Source organism: Mytilus edulis, chromosome 10 (assembly GCF_963676685.1).
Source record: "Mytilus edulis chromosome 10, xbMytEdul2.2, whole genome shotgun sequence".
Lineage (NCBI taxonomy): Eukaryota > Metazoa > Mollusca > Bivalvia > Mytilida > Mytilidae > Mytilus > Mytilus edulis.
Window position 1 is genome coordinate 13602177 of NC_092353.1, and position 19831 is coordinate 13622007.

The window sequence follows — 19831 nt, forward strand, 5'->3', positions numbered from 1 at the left end:
TTCTACATGAGAAAATGACTGTACCAAATCAGTTATATGACAGTTGTTATCCATTCGTTTGATGTGTTTAATCTTTTGATTTTGTCATTTGATTAAGCACTATCCGTTTTAATTTTTCCTCAGAGTTCAGTATTTTTGTGAGTTTACCTTTTATCTGCAATATGTGAACAATTGAGCATATTTGTTTCATAGATTGTTGACCTTTTTGTAAGTACAGTAAAACAAACAGAGACGTAAATAATATTTAGTGCATTATTTGCAAACGGTACAATTTCGTGCACTTCCTTTGTAAAGAAAAGTTACTTACGTCATTTAATCGATTCTTTGAAAATGCCATGTAATGAAATATTTAGATTTAAAGCAGACCTTTATATTATTCTTGGAAATAATTTGCATATCTTTGCGACTATACTATTGTTATACATGTCCATAATCTGTGTGCGTAGTTTTGTTTCGTATCACCTTCTGGAGTTATTCAAGCCTTTTAAGATTTACTAATAATTTTATTGTAAGATCCACTAACGCTGTAAATGTTGTCAATAATCACATATTATGTTTACAGACAAACTACTGACAATTTCAGTTACATTTATTATATGAACGTCTAGTTCAAACTATGACATTACATAAAAGTGAATGTGCAGCTTTATAAGAAAAAGAATAAATTCAGGAAATACATACTTTGAAAGTTTATTTTTATTAAATTTCAAGAGTAATCCTACCAGGGCTGTGAACCCTATGCTAAAATGGTGTTTGTTCATCTGTTACCTTTCCTCGTCAGTATATGTGAGTCAGTGACTGTATATTACATTCATTTGTAGGATCCTTTACTATAGATAATTTAGCTGATCTGTAACAATAACATCTTCATGCCTTATATATCATGTACTGTAGTACGCCGCTAGATTAAAACTAAAAGTGCAGGCGATTTGGTGTCACGATATCACAGTAGCATGGGTTCGAATCCCGGCGAGGGAAGAACCAAAAATTTGCGAAAGCAAATTTACAGATCTAACATTGTTGGGTTGATGTTTAGACGAGTTGTATATATATATATATTAATATAACATCAACACACCATTAAAAAACACGTGTCTCATGTCTATCTCTAGATTAGCCTTCCGTGACAAGGTAACACTACGACTATTGAAGTTATATTTTTATATAGCGGATGTGGTCGAGTGGTCTAGAGCGCTGGACATGAGGCTAAGCGATTGGTGCTGTAGTGTATCCAAGGTCCCGCTGAGGGACGAACAAAAAATTGCCAGTAGTAAATCTAACTCTAACACTGTTTGGAGTAATTTTCAGACTTATATATATATATATGTTGTCACTGACTCATACGTACTTATAAATATAATTATTTTCTGTGACTGTATCTTACATTCATTTGTAGGATCCTTTACTATAGATAATTTAGCTGATCTGTAACAATAACATCTTCATGCCTTATATATCATGTACTGCAGTACGCCGCTAGATTAAAACTGACGTGGAAAGGTAACACACGGCCAGCGAAAGCTCTTTTTTGAGAGCCCAGGTGGTCGTGTGGTCTAGCGGGACGGCTGCAGTGCAGGCGATTTGGTGTCACGATATCACAGTAGCATGGGTTCGAATCCCGGCGAGGGAAGAACCAAAAATTTGCGAAAGCAAATTTACAGATCTAACATTGTTGGGTTGATGTTTAGACGAGTTGTATATATATATACATGTTTGTCCTCCTTTTACAATGGCTTCTAAATTCCCTTCTTTCATCCCGTTTGATACATTCTGCGGAACATATTAACTTATTGTTTTTTTCTTGCCTTGGATAAGAATTAAGCATTTGCCACTGGTGGTTCAGAAAAAAACACCCAGCTAACCCAGTAGTGAGCACGCGTTAATCGGAGAGTATTTCGAATGATCTTTTAGAGCACTCAAGTTCACAACTTATTTATAGAATAAATCACTCAAATCATTCCAAACACGTAGGCATTGAAAGCCTCCTTCAGATTTGGAAAATTGTTTTGTTTTTGTTCTTTTTTTTTACGAACAGTCACTATTTGATGCTCTTCGGCACTGATTTGATCATCTAAGTTGTGTGCTTTATTCGTCACTGGAGCGACCTATGTAGAGAAAACGATCCGCGTCTCTCGTATTAAATCAAAAGCCTTTGTATCTTCGGTAAGTTTTGATACCTAATGGATAGATGTAACTAATTGTTGAAATTCATTAGCCCAGTAGTTAGTGCTCCAGTAATTTATTTGAAATATAGAAATAAAAAATATCTGGTATGATTGCAACGAGGCAACTCTCCACCAGGGACCAAATGACAAGGACAATATATCTTTAACACATATTGTTATATGTAAATGTTTTGTGTGCCTATATTAGACTTCCCTGGTGGAAATATAATCCTGTAATCTTTGTTTTTTATAGAACACTTTTACGAGGGTATCACCAGCCCAGTAGTCAACACTTCGGTGTTGACATGCATATCAAAAATGTGGTCATTTTTATAAATTTCCTGTTTACAAAACTTTGAATTTTTCGAAAAACTAAGGATTTTCTTATCCCAGGCATAGATTACTTCAGCCGTATTTGGCACAATTTTTTGGTATTTTGGATCCTCAATGCTCTTCAACTTTGTACTTGTTTGGCTTAATAAATATTTTGATAAGAGCGTCACTGATGAGTCTTATGTAGACGAAACGTACGTCTGGCGTACTAAATTATAATCCTGGTACCTTTGATAACTATGAATTGCGACATATTGTCAAAATGACAAAGACATGTTTCAATTGAGGCAATAGTCTATATTCGAATCACAATGTTCTTAAAGTATAAAAAGACGGGCGAACGATACCAGAAGGACATTTAAACTCATAAATAAAAAAAAACCTGACAACGCCATGGCTTAAAAAAAAAAAAAAAAAAACCAACAGAAAAAAAAGAGTGCACAAAATACAACATTCAAAAAGTAAAGACTACGTAACACAACCCAACCAGAAACTAAGGGTGATCTCGGATGTTCTGGAAGAGTAAACAGATCCTGCTTCACACGTGGCTCCCGCGGTGTTGCACATATTAATACAAACCAGGTAATAAGTCTAATTCGATAAGTCACATTCGTAAAAATGGAACGGGTTTGTAGTTTCGACATAAGGAACATATCCGTTTATATCTTTGAAACGAATATTCCATAAGGGACAACCAACTTGTGATGTCGTCCATAAATAAAGGCAACAGTAGTATACCGCTGTTAAAACTCATAAATCCATGGACAAAAGACAAAATCGGGGTAACAAACGTAAACTGAGGAAAACGCATTAAATATAAGAGGAGAACAACGACACAACACTACAATGTAATACACATAGAAACGGACCAAGCATCAGACAAAATCCCACGAGAATAACAAATATTACATCAAAACCAAAGACATGAATTTGGGATAGACAAGTACCGTGACACGTCTTATCGCAATGTGAATTTACACTTAAAAATAAGAGAAAACAAACGACGCAACGTTAAAATGTAACACACAGAGAAACGAACTATAATATAACAATGGCCATATTCCTGACTTGGTACAGGATATTTTTAAAGGAAAAAATGGTGGGTTGAACCTGGTTTTGTGGCATGTCAAACCTCCCTCTTTTATAGCCATGTGAAATATAACATTAAAATGACAACTCAACACCACAGGACTACAATATGAATAAATTGGAGAACACAATTGACAAAGAAACACACGAACAACAGCCAAAAAAAGGCAACAAGTTCAAAATTTTAAAACGCCTGAAGTGCATTTTGTTCACACAAGGTCTACTAGTGACGCCCAGATACAATAGTTTGCAAGCCGAAACAAGCACAAAGTCGAACAGCATCGAGGACCAAAAGATCAAAAAAGTTGTGCCAAAAACGGCCAGGGTTTTCTGTTAGTTACCAGAACATCCCTATTATTTAGAATAATTTATACTTTTGCAAACAGTAAATTTATAAAATTATTATACAAAAGATGTACATGATAAAACTGAAGTATTAACTAATTACAGGAAACAACTGAAACACATAACATAGCCAGACATTTGCAACACAAAATGTAGACACATCCGAAAAAGTTTAAACCTCAACGACAAGTGACGTCATATTTGAAATTGTAAAAAATGACAAAAAAAAAGACGTCATTTGAATTTGTAATACAGATCATCAAAAAATGAAAAATGACGTCACATTTGAATGAATAAAATATACGAAATGATGACCTCAACTTTACTATTTAAAACTCTTTGTTTAACAGCTTTCTTTTGAGTACTGCTGTGATGTTGTTCAATACGAGCCTTGAAAAATTGTTCGGAAAGCTAAAAAAAATAACTTAAAAGATTTTAACACAAATGAACATGCTATGAGATAACCGACTGCAGGTGTTTCAGGAGATTGTCTAGAATTTGGCATTTATTATATCACAAAGAAAATGCGTATAAATGATTAAACTAATGCATTCTGAAAATGTGATTCATGAGGAAGATAAATGTCAGATTTAAAGAAATAAAATATTTCCTCATAATAAAGGAAAAAATTATTACAAATGCGTCCGCTGTTTAACACATGGCCCTGATAACAAAGTGTCTACAAATAGTTTCGTGTCAATATCAAACAATATCGCTTATCAATTTTTTTTATATATAAATAGTAAACCAGTAAGAATGTTTTACAGACCCTATTTGTATCCTTTAAACATATCGGTATATTTTGCTTTGGATGCCTGTGTTAGCCTTCCATTTAGGCGGGGAAGGTATCGTAACTGGAAAATAGAATTATTTGAATACGAAAGAAAAATAAAAAGGAAAATGTAAAAAATAAGGAATAAACATATGACTACAGCCTTATCTTTTAACATCGAGACATGCTCATACTACCTATAAAAATCATATTGTTTTCAATTATATGCATTATACTAATTCTAAGCACCATTTTCAAGAAATTAATTTTTATTTTAATGTTCTCCTTATATGGAATTTATTCTGGTACGATTTTGTTATAGGACGTTTTAACCCTTTATTTAACAAAATGTCAGTAGTAAGGATAATGCAAGTATTAAAACGAATCTTTTTAAAGAAATTGTTTAGAATGGACAATCGAGGGGCTGTGAAAAAAACCCAACAAAAAACACCCCGAAGTTAGAAAGATTATAATGCATACATTTACTACACAATCACAACTGAACTAACATCAATACCATTTTAATCAAAAGCCAACTGAGCAAGAGAGTGTTTTGGGACCTTTTCCTTTTTTTATGTTTTCTGGTCTGTGGCTCCGTTCGTTCGTTCGTTCGTTCGTCCGTCCGTTCGTTCGTCCGGCTTCAGGTTAAAGTTTTTGGTCGAGGTAGTTTTTGATGAAGTTGAAGTCCAATCAACTTGAAACTTAGTATATATGTTCCTTATTATATGATCTTTCTAATTTTAATGTCAAATTAGAGTTCTGACCCCAATTTCACGGTCCACTGAACATAGAAAATGATAGTGTGAGTGGGGCATCCGTGTACTGGGGACACATTCTTGTTTTAAATTACAATTTCAAAATGTGTCATATAACTAATGTTTTTTAGTCGACACATAAATTATTTCTAATATGAAGTCTACCGAAGGAGAACTTAATACTTTATCAAGTAATTGAATTTCATATATATGCCTTGTGATATTAAAATCCTCCTTTACAATTTTAGAATTTAATTTATACTTTGTATATTATGTCACCTGGAAGGTGTTAGGAAATAATTTCCAAGAAAATAAAATGTTGGGTCATCACCGACTTTCAATTTCTTACGCCTTATTTAAATAGTTGTTATAAAAAAACTTCAAGCACATTTAAATTCAAGTAATATATAAGCGTAAATTTATTGAAACACATGTCAATTTAGAAGAAACAATATGCATGTTTACTAAGACAAATAATATCTAAAAATGGTCCTTTCTATGTAGTCATTCACAGAACTTATACCAGCCGTGGACAAAACTCTTTGAAAATCTGACAACAGTACACTGAATTAATTAATAAGGACACTGTTGGATAGTTAACCATAAAAGTTTTATTTAGTTTTCAATGAAAGTAGAACAATTTCTGAAGTAATACGGGTGCGCCTTTTTGGAAGAACCTCTATTAGAACAGATGATACATTTTCACAAAAGGAAAGAGCTGGAGTTAAAAACCTAAAATAAAATATGCCTTTATCGCATTTTAATTTTTATTTCGAACTACCATTCTCCACACACGATACTTACAGATTAAAACCCAAACTCTCATTGCCAGTTGACAGTATTTTATCTTATTGAACACTTCCACACATGATTCTGCCCCTGTCCTCCCCCAAAAAGAGATTACAAATATATTAGTATAAGTATCAGAAATTAGCCATACAACAACAAAAAACTTTTTTTTAAAATTCAATCAGAATTGGTGTGTTTTATAAAGTTAGTTATAAATACATTATTCGTATTATTTTGTAATTTTTATGCATAGTTCTAATATATTTTTCTATTTTCTATTTCGTTTATTTAGATATGAGCTATATGTAACTTTCAAAAACTCTTTTTTACAATAGTAAGATCACGTTATGGCATGCAACTTGATAAGTGATATTTAGCTGTATGCAAAAATATCATACACAGGAAAGGAAGGATATACCTGTTGTTATCATATGTTTTACTATTTCAGACGTAAAATGAACATTATTGAATGCATTTTACACCAATAACTTGTTTATAAAAAGATAAGTTGCATAACAACGCAATACATTTCAAAAAGAATAAAACCACGAAGATTAAAAGGTTATCTATGGGGAAAAAATTGAATGCAATGTAAACATATATTACTAAAAAAATATTTTTATTTCTTTTTTGGTTTTTTGTTTATCGGTTAATATAAACCGTAACCAATTAGATAATGTCCTTGAATTTTTTAATCAACCTTTCACTGCCGATCAGGATATTTGTTTTTTTGCTCTCTTATCTAAAGAAAGCGTTGATTTGTATGTTCATGACTTCGTCGTAAACACTATTACAATTTTGTCTTTCAATTGAACACTCTTTCTGTACACCAAAATCCTGTTTAGAGGTAAAGTTTAGACCACCTTTTGATTCTTTTACTTTGAATTTTGATGTAGCTCACCTAATATTGAATGAAACAGATATATTCTACTAGTATTAAGATATAACAGCTGTCCAGTGAACATTTTTCTAGACTTACAGACAGAAATATTTAAGATATGGTATAATTGATTATAAGACAACACTCCCCTAAAGACCAAAATGACGTAGAAGTAAGCAGTATATATGTCACCTTAGACGACTCTCAACGATGAGCAAAAACCTATACTGAATAATAGGCTACTACAAGACCCAAATGACAACTCTTAATCAATTCAAACGAGAAAACTAACGGCACGATTTATGCACTAAGCGTTAAACAAAAATATATGATACACATCAACAAACGAAAATAAATGCAATACATGCACCTGCATAATGTGGCGGTGATAAACATCTTCGCACGCACCTTACCCTTCCTCATTCTAGAACAGCGGTATTCCAGCACTATACAAAGCTGTTGAATTAGTTTTAAACCAGGTTCAACCCACCATTTTTTCTTTAAATGTCCTGTACCAAGTCAGGAAAATGGCAATTGTTATATTAAAGTTCGTTTCTGTGTGTGTTACATTTTAATGTTGTGTTTCTGGTGTGTCATTGTTCTCCTCTTATATTTGAAGTGTTTACTTCAGTTTTAGTTTGTAACCAGGATTTTTTTTCTCAATCGATTTATGAATTTCGAACAGCGATATACTACTGTTGCCTTTATTTGAAATATCAAATCGATATAAAGCACAATTCAGAACTAACACAAACATTAAATACAGAAATAATAGATCTGAAAGTACTTTTAGTTACTGAAAGCTCGCCCAAAAAACACTCATTAAAGTTTAACTGTATCGTATATTGATTTACGGATTCTATAAACAACATTCAGGGTTTACTATCCAGATTGAAGTAGTTTTGTACAAATACAGCCAAACTTCCAACGCAAAACTGTAACTATGCAAGAACATAGTAAAAGTTGGGCACAGTTTTTCAAGTAATTTGTGGATACAAAATCCTTGACATAATAATCTAAAATCAATGCATAAATAATTAATGTAGAAGCAGATCTTTTCTTTATCATTCATAACTAATATATATTGTAATGGAGTTGCATTTACTAAAAACACTTAAAAAATGTATCTTTTATTCAAAAGCTCGTACACATACTGTGTTATACCACATCGTTTAAACCACCTTTAGTTTGATATTATATATTGTATTTAAAATAGTTAAATCATTTAACAAATATTTAGTTCCTTCTTAAAAATAAAAATCTTTATGATAGTTTTCATATTATATGATCTATAAATAATATAGACATATGTTGCTTGTAATTTTTACCTGTCTATTTAAAACTTTCTAAAAAATAGAATTTAAATATTATCAATAAAATCACATTTGTTTCTTTTCAATTTGTCCTATAAATTAGGTATATAATTTATGTTCAGTCCCGATTCTTAAGAAACTCTATAAATAGAATTAACGGAAAAGGTATGGAAAACTACCAATAGCTGACATGTACCCAAAAATAAATCTAGGTTTTCCAACTTAATCTTATAACATTGAGTGTCTGTTTAAGTTTCGAATTATTTTATAGCGACAACCAATTGGATAGGTATAACTTGCTTTTAAGATATATAACTTAATTATGTTTTGAATTTTACGGAGTAAAACAGAACATTTTAATTCAGAAAAATTTAAAATTGTATTAAATTGTTAAAAATAGAATGATTTTTTTATATACATTTCGTAAAACTGATGTCTAATATTTTTTTTTTTATATTTCAGACACAAACATGACAAAAGGAGAGCTACCGATGGCACCGAAGGAGTCAGATGGTCCTAACATTGGACAAGAATGGTCTGGGCTTCAGATTCCTGATGCACTCAACACTTATCTGCCTTCAAATGAATATATGATCCAGGGTGATAATAAATTCCAAATTATTTACTCTGAAAACGAGATCCACAAAGACAGTGGCAAACATTCGTTTCCTTGCGTAGACGAAACTAATAATAACAATATCGGAGATTGTCAATTTAACATTGCCGAATACGTTCAGAATCTCCCAGATAGTAAGGTTAGAAAACAACTTGTTAAAGCCCTCAGCACGGATGAGCCAGATGAAAACTTGGACATTGAAAACATGGATCATTATCTTCTTGTCGCTAAAAAATCAAATTTACGCAACACGCTGAAATGTTGTGAAAATAAGTTAATTTCCAATTTGAACGCAGTTAACTGTGATGAATATTATCAGCTTGCTAAAGAGTATGAATTAAGAAACTTACAATCAAAGGCACTTGCTATCATTGAAAGAATCAAAAACCCGAATGAATGCAGCAACTTCACAAATCAGAACAATACTTTTTCCACGAAGGGAGGCGAAGTTTGCCACAATCAATGTGACAATTCAACTCGACGGTCTGTGGGCAGTTCGAGAACGAAAAACTATAAAAACTACTTTTCACTTTTCACATGTGGTACCTGTAGGTCAAAACGGACAATCACGACCATTGTTTACGACTCAAACATGAGAAAAAGGTGCTATAGAGACATTCAAAAGGGAAATAATATAAGCAAACCGTTTCAATGTTGCTGTATTCAAGGTGATGAAAACGATCCACCAATAGTTTATTGGTCCTTTGGGAGTTCAGTGTACCAGTACGACCCACTGATGAACAAATGCAAACAAAGATCATCTCTTTACTGCAAACGAGCAAAGTTCAACATGATATCGCATGGAAACCACTGTTATGTGATAGGGGGTGTTTACAAGAGTCGCAAAGTCTTGGAAATCGAAGAATACAACACGAAAAAAGATTCATGGAAAAAAGTGGCATACCTCCCTGGAGATTCCCTTCCAATAGATCCATCATGTGTTGTTTTTGATGGCTTGATTTACATTTTTTCTGCCATTCTGGACATAGAAGGAAATATTAAACCTAGAGCTACTGCTGTCTATGTCTTTAATCCTCGTACACAAACAGTAAAACAGGTGGCGGAGATCCCGTTTTCGTTTGGACAGATTAAAACATGTGCTGTTGACTCTTTCATTTACATTGCCTCTGACAGGAAACATTTTATTAGATTCTGCCCAAGTGATGGGTCGTGCCTATCATTACCGGACCAGATTCAGGAATGTAAGGACTTCGGCATGTTCACAATGGAGACATCGATTATTATTGCAGGAGGAGATTGTAGGGGAAAAGAAAATAAAGACATTAACGTATTTTGTATTGTTTCTGGACATTGGGAAACATTGTCAGAAAAATTACCAGACGATATGGCTATTTATGGTGCATGTGAACTGAAAATCCCAAATAGTGCAGGAACAATAGTCCCGTTTTACGAAACGAATCTTTTCGAAAAGAGGTGACTAGGCTACATTTTGTTGATATTATTTGTAAGAATAAAATGCATTAAAATCAAAGGTACGGACTTTTACTTTTTTCTCGAAAGAGAATCGTATTTCCACTTAAACTTTCTATATGATATTTAGTTTTCGTTCCTTGATGTTCTGTATATTTTTGCCTAAAATTTGTACCATACATGTAATAGTCTAACAAAAATACCAAATCAAGTCCATATATATTGACAAAAACAAACGCTGTCAATCAACAGCACAAGTGAAAAAAAATGGTATATTTGCTTTTATACTAGCTTAACCTCCCACTTGTATATTATTTGTTAATAGTTATTTTGTGAAAGAATCACGGGGACGTAACTTAAAAAAAACTGTTTGATTTTTTTCTAGGAGTGGGTTAACACGTTTTCAAATTTAATGATATTGAGAAATCTAAAAGGTCAGAGGTAAATTAAACCATTCAGTTTTTGAATAAAATCTATAGGACATTACTAAAAGACAACAAAGTCCAAGTCGAGACCAAAATAAAAACACTGTTGCAAAATACCAAAAGAACAAACAACAAAGCAAAATGTATTATACAAATTCTTAAATTTTACCAATAACACTTCCTAAAAAATAAGCAGTTCTTCTTTCTCAAGATCAGGTGGTTTCCCTTTGACTTCCCTAACTAAATCATAGCATTGGTGCAAGTTACGGACGATGAAAAGACCATGGACATGAAGCATCGACAGTGTTCAGCTTTGGTTGTTTAGTTCGCTTAATTGGTTATTGTTTGATGCCGAATCAACACGATAGGCGATAGTTCATCTCCGGAAAATATTCATTAACTGTTAAACACATGGCGACGTCATTATAAAAATCAAAATGAAATACTGCTACTTGACTGTTAAGTGGTTTCCAATTCAACATCTGCCCTCCACATAAAAAGAACTAACAGGAAGCACACACTCTTGAGCATGTTGAATATCGTCGGTATTTTTCCTTAATTGACCCTCAATGTCGAAGGAGCAAGTCAATAACATATGGAGACAATTCATCCAGAACAGTGCGACTGGTTTAATGTTACAACGCGGTTATGTATTGAATTTGTATTTTATAATTAATTACATTTTACAAAACCCTCGTGAAATAGTAAAAGTAAAACGTAATCGAACACACACAACTTTAATAAGGAAAATCTTAAAAAGGAGACACAACATGTATAACAAAAAACAACTACTAAAATTGCTACATTAGATTTACAAATAATAGGTTAATATGCATATACCAGTCGTTACTGTTATTAAACTGATTAAGGTATATACTGAAAGTCTGACATTGAAAAAAGCTACATCATGATTCAACCATAGAAATACTAATTGAAACTTGAAAACTAATCATTTCGAATATATAAATCAAGAGATAACCAGAGGGAATTGCACAATCTCCATATGGTCGATAACGGTCAACTCGTTCAGAGAATCATCAATATGAATATTCTGGTACCTTTGGTTCCAAGGGCTTCCAAAAACTGGATGTTAAGTAAGTTGAGACAAAGACATAGACACATTGCTCCGGTAAAACAATTCGTGAGTTAGGAACTAGATACAACTAAAAAACCAATCAGCTGTCACTGATGAGTCTCATGTAGACGAAACGCGCGTCTGGCGTATTAAATTATAATCCTGGTAACTTTGATAACTATTTACACCACTGGGTTGATGCCACTGCTGGTGGACACTTGTAAAAAACAAGAGAATCAAAGAAGCCAGATTATTTAATTTCACTTTCAGATATATTGATGATGTTCTTTCCATAAACAATCCGAACTTTTCTGATTGGGTTCCATTAATATATCCCCCAGAACTAGAGATTAAAGAAACAACAGACACGGCTTCCTCCGCCTCATTTTTAGACTTATATCTCGAATTTGACTTACACAGTCATCTCAGTACCAGAATCTATGACAAACGAGACGATTTTAATTTTGAAATCATAAATTTCCCCCACCTTAGTAGCAATATACCAACTTCACCTGCATATGGGATATATATTTCCCAACTTATTCGATATGCAAGAGCTTGCAGCTCCTACTCATACTTTGTAATACGTCATCAGTGTCTGAGTAGAAAGTTGATGAAACAGGGGTATGTCAAAGAACGTCTCGTTCTTTTTCTAAAAAAGTTCATCGGAAGGTACCAAGACCTTGTTGATAAATATTCCGTATCAACTTCTCAAATAATACACGATGGTCTTGATGTATAGATTCTGCGTACTGATGTTGTTTATCATCTTAACAACGTGTTTTATAGTTCTTTCATTTGTCTTTGTTCTATTATTAATATTACTTTTACTGTTAAATGGTTTCATGTGATATCCGTTTCACGTGGCTCGGTACTTATACATCTCGTCAATGTGTTTGTATTGGCTTTCATTTTTTTGTGGTTTGTTTTGTATTTGCGACTTTTTGTATTTCTTTTGTTCTTATAACGTGACTCTGTACTTTAAAAGATCCCGTCAGTATGATATTGTTCTATTATATGTCATTATGATATATTTCTATTATGAATTACAATATACGTTGAACCACAAACGTCAAAATCATTCAATCGCGTAGTGGTATTAACTATTTTTGGATTCTTATAAATTCTATATATAACTTTTGGACTTGTTTAAATCTCGGTCTATTTCTTAAATTTATTCTTACATACTTTTGATTTTTTAACCCTGTATGCTAACATTCCCATGATAATTTTAAAATTGTTTGTACGCACATTGAACGACAAATTTATGTGACGTTTAAAATTTTCTGACGTCAGACACTCAATAAATGTGTTCGTAGATAGTAGATGTTTTTCGTGTTCTGTTAAATTGTTCCTTTTAAAATTGTTAAACGATGATGACTGATGTACCTATATTTTGACTATTATATTTATTGTGTCTGTTTATTTAACGCATCAATGTAAAAATATCGGAAATTGATGAGACTGTCATTACAAAAGTGAGAGGGTTAGCGCTATAGAACCAGGTTTAATCCACCATTTTCTACATTTGAAAATGCCTGTACCAAGTCAGGAATATGACAGTTCTTGTCCATTCGTTTTTGATGCGTTTTGTTATTTGATTTTGCCATGTGATTATGGACTTTCCCTATTGATCTTCCTCTAAGTTCAGTATTTTTGTGATTTTACTTTTTTCGTAGTAGCCCAGTAGTCAGCACTTCGGTGTTGTCATGAATATCAATTATAAGGTCATTTTTATAAATTTCCTGTTACAAAACTTTTGACCTGTTTGGCCTTACAACTATTTTTATCTGACGGTCACTGATGAGTCTTATGTAGACGAAGCGCGCGCCAGGCGTATTAAATTATAATCCTGGTAACTGTGATAACTATTTACACCACTGGGTCGATGCCACTGCTGGTGGACGTTTCGTCCCCGAGGGTATAACCAGCCCATTAGTCAGCACTTCGGTGTTGACATGAATATTAATTATATGGTCATTTTTATAAATTTCCTGTTACAAAACTTTGAATTTAAAAAAAAACCTAAGGATTCTTTTTTATTACAGGAATATATTACCTTAGCCGTATTTGGCACAACTTTTAGGAATTTTGGGTCCTCAATGCTCTTTAACTTTTTACCTGTTCTGCTTTACAACTATTTTCATCTGAGCGTCACTGATGAGTCTTATGTATACGAAACGCGCGTCTGGCGTATTAAATTATAATCCTGGTAACTTTGATAACTATCAGTAAGAGCTTTAGTGAAATGCAGGAAACGAATTGAAAACTCAAAATACAAGTCATAGATATACTTGACATATTTCATAAGGAGTTAGGACTATTTTGATTTGAGAACAAAGAAACACAAAAAAAGACTTCATCACATATATTAAATACTCTTCCTGAAGACTTAAAATTGCTTTGTATCGTTATAAATCACAATTGCCCATTTTAGAACGTTGTATGTGTTAATGATGAATTATGAGTAATAATTTCCGTAAATTTGGAAGAAAGACAGTAGTTTCGGTATCATATAAATGTTTATACCAAGGAACAAATAGGTATATCTTATTACATATGTTATCGAAGTTATTCATTTGAGATCATTTGACTATAAATTTCCGTCGTTTGTTGTCCTTTTAATGTTGTTTCGGTATTTTTAAATGTTTATGACACATTAATAATACTTAACAAGGAACAAATTGATACTAGTTATCGTATTATGAATTTTATTTAAAAGATTGATATGACTAAAAAATTACAGAATGAACTGACCACATTGAAAACGTAGAAATCCACGATCTAAAAAATCAGAATATTTAGAAAAGGTGCTAAATTTAATTTTTACCTTTGTGCATGTAACTGGTGTCAGTTTTATACACTACCAACATTTCAGGTATATACAATGATAATTATACTTTGCATGCTTGTTACTGATAAATACTTTATATCTTATATGTCATCCAAGTATAAAGCTTAGACACCTTTTGTCATAATAACGTGTTTAGCACAAGGTCCGATTTGAACAAAGAAAAGATACGTTTTTTTCAAATTTTTTGATGCATTAGATCAATACAAGTTAAAACAAAATCATTTGTTTTCGAAGACGCTCTTCCTCATCATTTTTTGCAGAACGTTATTAACGTCACTATTAAAAATGCCACGTCAGTTGTATTAGAGCAACAGCAGAGATCAAAATGAACTTTTATGTCGTATTTGCTCGCTCATTTTAAAAGTAAGTTAAGATGTCACTGTTTCTTTTTAATCGTGAATCGGTGGGTTTTATATAAAGTATAGGCTTCATCAAATCTAAATGGCTACCTACGGTATAATTCGAATACACATTTCTTATTAGAATTGAAATAATTTCATAATATCATTTTGTTTCTCTAAACATAAAAACAGAATGTCTATGACACATTACCGATAGTTATCAAGGAACAAATTAGTAAATCATATTATGAATTTTATCTAAACATTAATTTGTCCAATAAATTAAAGTTTTTACTAAAGACCATAACAACCTAAAATCCCACGATCTCAAGAAATTCAGAATACTCGGAAAAGGTGCTAAATTTAGTTTTACAACTGCGCATATCACTGGTGTCAGATTTAAACACAGTATTTATCATGTTTATAGAAATAGAATTACAACTAGTTTGTGCCTGTTTGTAACGAGGAATATATACAATTTTCTATATTATACTGGTATCATTCTTAGACTCTTCTCTAGAATAGATAGCTTTAATCCGAAATCCGATATGCATTAAGAGTCGTCTTTTTGTTTTTTAACATTTTGATTTCAGTAGGCCAATACAAGTTAGAAGGCCAAAGAAATCCAATTTGACTTCCTTCTTTCGGTGTTACAAAGTCAGATTATACTTTTATAAGAACATGGACTTAGTGCACGTGATTGGCGTCCAAATTACAATTGCATCATTAACAACGTTGCAGATCCAAATGGATTTTAAGAGAAATTATTGTCTTTGAAAGATGATTTTTACCACTTTTTCTGTCTGTAAGAACAGTAAACAGTAAAACTGTTTAGCACAGTAATATCTTAGATTTAGTCAACATACCCGATATTATCTATTTTTGGCATTCTTGAAAAAAAAATCCCACTAGAATTTTCTGAACTTACTGTCGAAATTAACCCTTAGCAACTTATAAAAAAAAAATCAAATATTAACAGCAATAAGTGACTTTTCTATATTGAGATATTTCAGTTTTTACATCAAAAACTATGCACAAAAATTAACGACAAAAGGGATGTTTTTTCTTTCTCTATTTTTTGTACCGTGATGACACCATTTTACGGTGTTCATATATCCAACCTCTTTAGTTATGCGCGTGTCTGTAGTGACGTTTTGAGTTTCGGTGAGCGAACGATGTGTACTACTGATAAATTGTTAAGTCAGGGATTTATTGCAACAAATTACTTGAAGGATTTACTAAATTCTTTCTTGGATACAAAGATTTGGTTTTGAGAGTTTGGCTGGGCCTTTAAACATATTTCAGACGAAATAGCAGATCCTTGATTTTCCGATTTTACCAAGCCAGAAAATACGATCTGGCTTAATTTAGCAATCCTTTAAATAAACTTATTCTAACGGGTTGCCAATTTTACACTGTAGTTGGATCCTTGAAAATTGACTTCGTTGTTGAATTAGTGTAAGCAAGCAAAACTTTTTATTAAAGTAGCACACTGTTTTTGTAATTCCAACACGTTTGACCTTTTTATTTTGGGTTTATTGTCTATAATAAAATAATAAATTGTAGAATAAAAGGTAATAATGAGAGACACTATCTTTGTAGGTTATCTGCTTTTTTTTTTTAAGTTTCTAAGAATTAAACGTCGAATCGATCTTACAAACTTAATACTGGGAATATTTACACCATAAAACTTTCCCTAGCACAAATATCAAAGTAATAAAGCAAATATCATAAATGAGAGAGAGCTTTCACTATCTTAATATAATACAAATAATTCTACAATAATAATGTGAATGCGAGATCTTTCACGAGTCAAAAAACTATATATATACTCATCATAATGTGGAACGCCAGGCGCACGTTTCGTCTACTAAAGGTGTATCAGTGAGTTCGATCAACACAGTTAAAAATGTCGAGTAAAGAACGAAGTAAAAGAGTATACAAGTCCCAAAATACCGAAAGGTTTTGCCAATTCCTGTGGTAGAAAAGTAACAGTTTTGTATACAGTTTTACATATTTTTGTTTCCTGCCTCATGTAAGACTTGTTTTCTCTAGAGATAACTCTAATCGTATTTAAGAGCATAGCTGGTATATTAGTTGATCGATCGTAAGACATTTATTATTGAAGAAACATGTTTACGTATATGCAGACATCTTGGACTTCATGAAAGAAAAATAAGTTCGCACATGTACATGGAGCAAAACGTATATTGTTAAATATGGGTTAGAAATATTGTACACCATCAGATCTACACGACGCACTTACGCAACTGATAAAAAGACGAAAGACAAAACGTAACGACCTTAATAGATATATTTTTATCAATCAGAAAACATTTAACGGATTTAGTATAAATACGACTTTGACAGTCTGAATTATAAGTCGAAAATATAAGTTTTTAAATGGTGGTCCTAACTGTACATATAAGATGTTTTACTTTATCTAAACCATCTTATATAAAACACTGCACGAAATCGAAACACTCAAAGTTTCAGCATTTGAAAGTCCGAAGTTAAACATAATATACATGTAAATTAAAAAGTCGGTTTTTTTCTAAGTTTTTATGAAATATGAAATAGCGCCATGGAACTTCCGTGATATTTAAAGATTATCGTTGATCATCTCAACGAGATTGATTTTCTCGCTTGCGCCGGTACGATGAGATGACCAATGATAATCTGTTTATCGCTATTGCACCTATGACGACGTTGTTAATTTCATTAAAACGGACACGTGCGCCCTTAGTTTCTTGTTATTTTCATATCCCTCTACTGTGCTGAGAAAGGAAAGATATCAGTCAGAAAGATCAAATGAAAATTTCGTAAAATGCAAACTAGTGCGCAATCAACTGCTTTGCAAACAGGGATAACAGAAATCAAATCAATTATTTTACCACTCCATGAATGACTACGGCTGATTCAATGAATTCATAAATGAAAATAAATAAATCCTTGTACAGATGGTATATTAGCTACACATACAGCTACACACAATGTACTTTATTTTTCCACAGTATAAGAATAAAGTTTTGCTCAATGTATATTTTCATATTTTATTTTGCACAAAATCGACTCTATGTGTTGAATGGTAAGGAGTTATCATTTTTCCACAGTATAAGAATAAAGTTTTGCTCAATGTATATTTTCACATTTTATTTTGCACAAATGGACTCTATGTGTTGAATGGTAAGGATTTAACATTTTTTTTTAAACTAAACTATATTATGATTGATTGATTGCTTGATACATTGATTAATATAATGGATATATATGTGCTTTCAGTTATGAATCGTGTATTCCCTCATTTTCATTTGAAAATGATTATTCTATCATTAATTATAAAGAGATTTGTTATATGCATAGATGTAATGGAATCTAACTGATATTGTATATATTACAAACAGTCAGTTATTCTTCATTGTTATTAAAAAGAACTTTTATTCATATTTTATCGCTTAAATTAGTTAAGGGCAAAGTAATTGAAACGCTTAATGTCTTATTAAGTGTTTTGGCCTATAGCCATACATACTTTAACAAACCATAGTTATATTGTTTTGAAAAGTTTCCAACTATGTCATTATATATATATAGAGCTACCTAATACAACGCGTACACACTGAACTAATTGCAATCCTGCTAAAAATCAGTTTTGCCCAGTATGAAATCATGCGAACCTTGATATCTAACTTAATAGAATAACGTCCTAATTCTCCATATATAACACAATTCGGGGTAGAAGATTTAAGATGGAGTAGAAGTTTACAAAATTTCAAATGAACCCTTTCTAATATATCATTATTTCCAAATCCCCAAATTTCACAGCCGTAAAGTAAAACAGGTTTAACCAATTTATCAAATAAATCTAATTGACAGCTTATGGATAACTCATGCTTTCTCCCTTTTTTGATAACTTCATACATGGCTCTCGTCGCTTTTTCTGCGAGATGCTTCTTGTTTGCTTTAAATGAGCCATTTTTAGAAAAATAAATCCCAAGATAATTAAACTCATTTAAACTTCTAAATCAGAATTACCAAAATTAAATTTAAGATTAGCAGGTTGTCTACCACTGCAAAAAATCATGATTTTAGTCTTATCTACATTGACTTTCATTTTCCAAACATTACAATATGATTCGAACTTTTCTAATAACAAATTAAGTTCTGTGGCTGATTCAGCCATTAATACAGTATCGTCTGCGTAAAGAATTGCAAACAATTTAACATATATATCTAGTTCGTCTTCTAGGGCATCTGATATAGTCTTTAAGCCTATCAAATTCCCTTTACAAAAGAAATCTTCCAAATCGTTCAAAAAAAGCGAAAAAAGAAAAGGGGATAAATTCTTCCCTTGACGTAGACCAATGTTACTTGGAAAATAATCAGATTTTTCATCATTGTATGACAAGCATGATTTAATATCAGCATACATGTTATGAATTATTTTATACATATAACCATTAATGTTATTTACTAGCATCTTATACCATAAAGCATCTCTAGTCACTGTGTCAAATGCTTTCTCAAAATCGACAAAAGCACAGAACATTTTTTTCTTTTTCAATTTCAAAATTTCAAAAAAAGAGTGTAATGTAAAGATACAATCACAAGTTGAGTAACCATTTCGAAATCCACATTGATTTTCATTGAG

The 19831-nt window shown here is 32.0% G+C and overlaps 2 protein-coding genes across 2 annotated transcripts in view; one reads left to right on the plus strand and one right to left on the minus strand.

The window, feature by feature from the left end:
* Nucleotides 1–19831, minus strand: part of LOC139493479 (importin subunit alpha-1-like) — a 343903-nt gene that overhangs the window by 250272 nt on the left and 73800 nt on the right. The gene's annotated exons all lie outside the window — the stretch shown is intronic.
* LOC139493446 (uncharacterized) lies at nucleotides 8656–10549 on the plus strand. The gene is made up of 2 exons (XM_071281849.1): nucleotides 8656–8730; nucleotides 8904–10549. Exon 2 carries the CDS (start codon nucleotides 8912–8914, stop codon nucleotides 10493–10495), a length of 1584 nt encoding a protein of 527 aa, XP_071137950.1. The 5' UTR covers nucleotides 8656–8730; nucleotides 8904–8911; the 3' UTR covers nucleotides 10496–10549.

Excerpts from the sequence above, each read along its gene's own strand:
- LOC139493446 (XM_071281849.1), top strand. The coding sequence starts at position 8,912 with ATGACAAAAGGAGAGCTACCGATGGCACCGAAGGAGTCAGATGGTCCT.